This window comes from Siphateles boraxobius, unplaced genomic scaffold (genome assembly GCF_051911475.1).
Source record: "Siphateles boraxobius isolate OS27281-9 unplaced genomic scaffold, OSU_SipBor_1 103, whole genome shotgun sequence".
NCBI lineage: Eukaryota > Metazoa > Chordata > Actinopteri > Cypriniformes > Leuciscidae > Siphateles > Siphateles boraxobius.
Window position 1 is genome coordinate 1,398,778 of NW_027508704.1, and position 7,032 is coordinate 1,405,809.

The following is a 7,032-nucleotide window of genomic DNA, read 5'->3' on the forward strand; positions in this document are numbered from 1 at the left end:
ACTGAACATGAAGCACCACATTTTGTGGGGGTAGAAATGGTAAAAAAAAATTGTTTACTAAACATTTGGGCAAAATACACCCATGCAGTATATACTTCATTGTTAAAGTAATTTATTTTGAATACTATCTAAGTCAATGCTTGTTCAGAACAACCACTTCAGTTGTTTCTACCTTATAATAAAACAATTTCATTTACTTTTTTTTGTCATGCATAGGCTATTTCTTTGCAAGAGCTTCATGTAGTGTGATGCTGATTTCAGTAATTCGCTGACATTTGAAAATATCCAGTTCCACCTTTCTTGTATTTTTGCGTGGCATCTTTTCTTTTTAAAGCGGACTGAAGGGATCGCGCGCGCGCGCACTTCTCTCGCGCGCGCAGATAAAGGGTTAAAGCAGCACTTCAGTTCTTTCACTGAGAGGCAGGTGTCCCAGGACAAACCCAACTCTGGACCAGATGTTTCTAATCCTCTCTCTAGAACTGCAGAGTAATTCATGTCAGTCATTTGCGCGTAAGGGCGAGATTTGTGGTCAGGCGAGCCTTTGTTGCTCAAGAAGTGAAAACTATTAGAGAGTATAAATACAGAGATCTAAACTAATTTTCCACTCACAGTATTCTGAATCTCTGGGAGATTTTCTTTTCCCCCCCCGTCCTGCTGCTAGGAAGCTCGAGTCGCACAGTTCTGGCTCAGTTGTTTCAATAAAATTAGGTTAGTAAAGTCCTCGAAATAATTCCTCATTTCTGCCCTCGAACATGTGGTGGATGCTGTTTCCTCGCTGGATCTGGTTCGTGTCGGGACAGTTTTTGCTGCTGTTTGTGGACAGGCAGTGCGTGAAAGGCATGAGTTTGCAGAGAGTTGCGTATTCCCACGCGGGGATCTGTCCAAACGACATGAACCCAAACCTGTGGGTTGATGCAATGAGCACCTGCATGCGGGAATGTGAATCTGACCAGGTTTGCCTTTTCATTCCATTGAAATTCGTCGTCATTTTGACTGTTATATATGCTTGCATGCTTGTCCATTTCATTAATATATGATATATAACTATATATATAATGTTCATCATATATATATTCTCTCTCTCTCTCTTTCTCTCTCTCTCTCTCTCTCTCTCTCTCTCTCTCTCTCTCTCTCTCTCTCTCTCTCTCTCTCTCTCTCTATATATATATATATATATATATATATATGTATGTATACATATATATGTCTGTGTGTGTGTGTTTGTGTGTGTGTGAATTGAACAAACATGCTAGTAATATTTATATATTATTTGCATGTTTGTTCATTTCATATATATGATAGCAGATATATACACATTTTATATAGTCATTTATATATATATATATTATAACATTGCAATATTTGTAATTCTTTTGATTCATGTAATCAGGATTATTAAGTGAATGCAACAATATTCTGCAATAAATGTGTGTTTGTATATATATATATATATATATATGAAATTAACACGCATACATATTTTATTTAAATTGCATGCATTTTCATTTAATGTATATATAAAATACACATTTTATATGAGTATATTTTATTTGAGTTTATATGATATATGTTTGTATATATAGGCTATATATATATATACATATACATACTCTATATAAATTGCATGCATGTTCAATTTAATGTATATAAAATACAAATTTGTATATACTAATTTAGATTGCATTGCAATATTATGTATATTTCCTTTCATTCATGTAATCAAGATTATCAAGTGAATACAACAACATTCTGCAATATATGTCTAAAATGGACATGCATGCAAATAATATCCAGTATATACACACACACACACACACACACATTTTTTGTATAAATCAGGATTATTCACTCTTTGTTTACATTTGTCCAGGAATGTGAAACATTTGAGAAGTGCTGTGCCAATGTGTGTGGTAACCGCAGCTGTGTGGCGGCACGCTTCATCGACACTACAGGCAAGAAAGGGCCGATGGGTTTGCCAACGGAGGCGTCCTGCGACACGTTCCAGTGTTCCCAGCAGGGCTCCCAGTGTGACATCTGGGACGGCCAGCCGGTGTGTAAGTGCCGGGACCGGTGCGAGAGAGACCCGCTCTTCACCTGCGCCTCAGACGGCATGACGTACTACAACAAGTGCTACATGGATGCCGAAGCGTGCTCGAAGGGAATTTCCTTATCGGTCGTAATGTGTCGTTTTCATCTCACGTGGCCCAACACCAGTCCTATCCCGCCCGGCACCACTGCATTACCCACCACTACAATCCAGCGCACGACTCCGGTACACATACACACTCCTATAATGCTCGGCATCCCGTCCCAGCAATCCGTGTTCGTCGGAGACACGGCTAGCTTTCTTTGTGAAGTTGCAGGTCGCCCGAAACCTGAGATAACCTGGGAGAAACAGCACGGGAACGTGGTTATGAAACCCAATCACGTGCATGGGAACGTAGTGGTCACTAACATCGGGCAGTTGGTTATCTACAACGCACAACTGCAAGATGCCGGCGTTTACACATGCACGGCTAGCAATCCCGGCGGCTCAATTCTCGCGCATTTCCCGCTGTCGGTAATCCAGCAAGAGCCGATTATAAAGCTAAACTCCACTGGTTTCCCAGCCGAGGAGTGTTTTAAAGTGCCGGATAGCGATGATTGCGGAGAAGAAAAGCTGAGTTGGTTTTACGACGCACAGAGGAACAACTGCTTTACTTTTACGTACGGCAACTGCAGCAAAAACCGCAATCACTTCGACGATTACGACACATGCACGTCGTCGTGTCGGGACGAACTTTCCGCGCCTTGTAACCTCCCGATTTACCAGGGACCTTGCAAGGCGTACGAGCCTCGCTGGGCGTATAGCAGATCCCTGCGCCGCTGCCAACCGTTCGTGTTCGGCGGATGCAAAGGCAACGAGAACAACTTCAAAACCAAAGACGCGTGCGAAGACACATGCCCGTTCCCGAGGATCCAGCGATGCAATCCGTGCAAACCGAAGCACAAGATGGTGACCAGCTTCTGTAGGAGTGATTTCGTGATTTTAGGACGTGTGACGGAGCTCACCGAGGATCAGGATTCTGGGCACGCTTTGGTCACGGTGGAGGAGATCCTGAAGGATGAGAAAATGGGCTTGAAGTTCTTCGGGAAGGATCCGCTTGAGGTGACCCTGCAGAACATGGACTCGGCCTGTCCGTGTCCAAACGTGACCACCACAGACGGGCAGATCATCATCATGGGAGACGTACATGACGGCATGGCTGTCCTGCAACCCGACAGCTTCATCGTGCTTTCCAGCGTCAGGCGCGTCCGGAAGCTACGCGAGGTCATCAATAAAAACACCTGCGACGTTTTGAAAGAGTTCATCCAGTAGGACTTTTCCCAGACATCATGTTCACGAACGATTAAACTGTTCTGATGTTAGGCTTTTATGCTACAGTTCTTGTACCCAGACTGTTTGACATGGTTAGATATGTTTCCACTAGGGGTGTAAGGATACCGAACTCACGATACCATATTACTGCGAAACTCCAAGACATGTGATAAAAGATCAACAAAAAATGTACGATTGATTATAATGCTAATTTGGTGTTACATTGTGTGTGTGAATGAATAGGTTTTGGACCCAAAGCACAGGACAATAGACACCAGAATACAAATATTCATGATTCTGAAGCTGAAAATACAGAATTATTTCACACGAATATGCTTTATCTCTAACTGACTAGATATATTTAAAATAATGTCACCCACTTTTTACTGGTAAAATCTGACATTACCAGGACCCACAAATATTCCCCCATTGCATTATTATACATTATATTCAACATTATATACAGCAGTTTTATGTAGTACTGACACTAAAACTCTGAAAACCTGAATTATTTCTCACAGTCATTTTTATTTTGAGTGAACTATCCACAATACATGTACATGTATTGCGATATATTGTGACATGATATATTGTTACACCCCTAGTTTCTACAGCTTGAATAGAAATGCTCACATCAACTTGGACGGTTTTTATAAGAGTTGCCCTTACAGTTAAGGTAACAGAACATTTGTGGACATAGGACGCATTAATCAAACACATCTGCGAGCCAAAGAAAAGTCCCAGTGACTTCAAACGGAGCTGCCTTATAAAGTCTTTAAGCGTTGGAAATGAATGCATTTTGTGGAACATTTTTGGATAAATTAACTTTTTCCTATCTGTTTGGTTGAACTTTAATGGCGGAAGATTTGTTGTTGTTGTTCCTGTTGTGTTGATTAGATTTGCTTAATGCACTTAGATAAGTTGTACTATAATATTGAAAATAAGATCGATTTCAGTAGGAGAAATAATCCATCTTTGTGTATAGAACTGTGTATATGATTTAGCACGGACTGCATTTAATTTTAAGCTATTTATTTTTAATTCTTTTCGATTACTGATGAACCATCAGTGTGATAAAACAAAAAGCTGACTGTAATTTCTTACAAGCACTTATGTATTTCTACAATTGTCTTTTTATTATCTTCATAGTTCAGTGTTTATCATGATTTACATCGTGGAATAAACCTTTGAACCTCTGTCTAATTCTTCTACTTTTTCAAGTGCACGACACCAAATATGCAAACAAATGTTTTGGAAGAATGTTGTATTTTTTTTATTTATTTTTTTATTTTGTACAATTTGTCAATACTTAGGTCATGTGGACTAAAGTGTGGATCATTTTCCATTGCTTTAGCACAAAATCCCCTCAATGATGACATATTTCATATTGAATGAATCTTTTCTCAGTCAGACACAAACAGCACTAAAACTCTATGAACCTACAGGCCAATTAGCATGTTTACATACTCTGTTAAATCATTTTGAAATATTTAACAGATCTAAAAAGGAAATGCTATCAAAACAATTAGATTTAGCTTGAAACCTACATATTACCATCTACAAAAGGGATCAATTTGGGAATAATTGTGTCCTGTAATATAAACATGTAACATAAACGGCAGTGAGAGCTTTAATGCGTTTCACTCTTGACTTGAACTAGTTAATCCTATTCCTGGGTCATTTTAAACCCCAGGTAAACAGAATCCTGGGTAATTTATACACAATACATGAAACAATTCACAGTTAATCTCAGAACTACACACCAACTTGTACAAACCTCAAACTGTCACATCAAAATCAAATATTTTAGTCAAAAACACATTATCTTTTGTCAGAATCAAACTTTGGCCTCAGATTACACACATAAATAAAGACAGTTTCGGGGGTTGGCATTGGAAATCAACTGTTTGGTTACGACATTCTTCAAAATATATTCTTTTGTGTTCAGCAGAAGAAAGAAATTCATACAGGTTTGGAACAACTTGAAGTAAATGATGACAAAATTTTCAGTTTTGAGTGAACTATCCCTTTTTAGAAAATTGGAACGTGTGTGAAAAGCAGACTGAATAAAACGGTATTTGGGTGAAATGTGTCTTTGTCTTGAGAACTAAATAACTGGTTTGGGAAATTGTGCCACATGAAAAACTGCAATCCTGGGTTTTCATGCTGACGTTTCGCACTGTACATCCTTAACCCTGCGTTAACGTTCTCATTTGCATATTTGCGGTGTTAAGGCCACTGATTGGACGAACGCTACATCTTTATATAAAGGATCTAGCGCTGCCATTCTCATTACATTTACCTGACTAAAATCAAGTTTATACTGAATGGACATATCAGATTATAAAGGTAAGAATTGAACGGTCTCTTCTTCACTCCAATTGTCGCGTTTTGTGTCTTAACTAGACATTTTTCCCCACAAACGCTGAAACGACTGTTAGCCTAAGGCGCGGTGTGTCGTTTACAGTAACGTTAGCCTACAAAACAAGTGACTATGAGGAACGCGATTGGTTTTCAGTTGCTAACAGTTTTTTAAAACCCGGGTAAAAGCGCTGCTAACCCTGCTGAATTGTGAAACACTTATTTTGCCAGGGTTTAAAGCAGGGGTTTGAACGACTATAAACCGACTATAACTCTTTTGTCACTCATAACACAGACTTATAAAACACTTAACAACAACAGGCACCATTATGCTTTAGTGTTTTCTTTTGTAAAATTTCTTAACAAAACAAGAATGGCACAAATTCACTGGATTATATGTTACATGGTTCATGTTTAGGCTACATTACAGTACAAAATTATTCCTAAGGATAAGCTTACACGACCATGATGTAGCTAATAAAAATGGAAAAACGTATCCCTTTGCATGTTTCACATAGCTACAGATAACAACGTTGTCAAAACAATTTTGTTCACACGGATCCATGAAAATGACCAAGCCTAATCGCTTTATTCTGCTGCCAGTCCAGTAGGTGGCGATGTCACTTTGTAAAGACATGGACTGAACACATAACACGCATGTGCATGACGTCACCGTTTTCACAAATTCAGGTATTTGTCGTTTACCAGCAGATGATAATGGGATCGTTTTCAAAAACGAGCACTTTTTGTGCAAAAGTTTGCGTTTTCAGGCCCCCGAAATGCTGTTGTCATGTAAATGAGTGGCCAAAATGCATAAAAGGTTTTCAGTTTTTAGTTGAAAATATGTTGTGTAAATAGCCGAAAAGTTGTCCTATTTTGTATAAATGGAAATAAATTAAATGACTAAGCGGCCTTTTACATAACACCTTTTTCAAATAAAAACTTAAAAAATGTTATACATTTTTGCCATTCATTTACACGACAACAACGTTTTGGGGGCCTGAAAACACAAACTTTTGAAATTTTTTGGAAACGTGATATCATGCACGTTTGTTACTTGTTTAGTCTATATGTTTGTAGTGATTATTTACAAAGTGACATCGCCATCTACTGGGCTGGCAGCAGAATACAGCGCATAGTCGTTTCTATTTCACAATTGTGAATTATAAAGTCAGAATTTTTTTGATATAAACTGGCAATTGTGTGTTATAAAGTCAGAATTGCATGATATAAAGTTGCAATTGCATGTTATAATGTCAGATGTGAGATAAAAACGTAGTTCTGAGAAAAAAAGTCAGAATTGCTAGTTTATT

The 7,032-nt window shown here is 38.5% G+C and overlaps 1 protein-coding gene across 1 annotated transcript; it reads left to right on the plus strand.

The window, feature by feature from the left end:
* Window positions 1-291: 291 nt before the first annotated feature.
* wfikkn2b (WAP, follistatin/kazal, immunoglobulin, kunitz and netrin domain containing 2b) lies at window positions 292-4,561 on the plus strand. Its single transcript, XM_077245647.1, has 2 exons — window positions 292-953; window positions 1,871-4,561. The coding sequence occupies exons 1-2, from the start codon at window positions 753-755 to the stop codon at window positions 3,356-3,358; spliced, it is 1,689 nt and encodes a 562-aa protein (XP_077101762.1). The 5' UTR covers window positions 292-752; the 3' UTR covers window positions 3,359-4,561.
* Window positions 4,562-7,032: the final 2,471 nt, after the last annotated feature.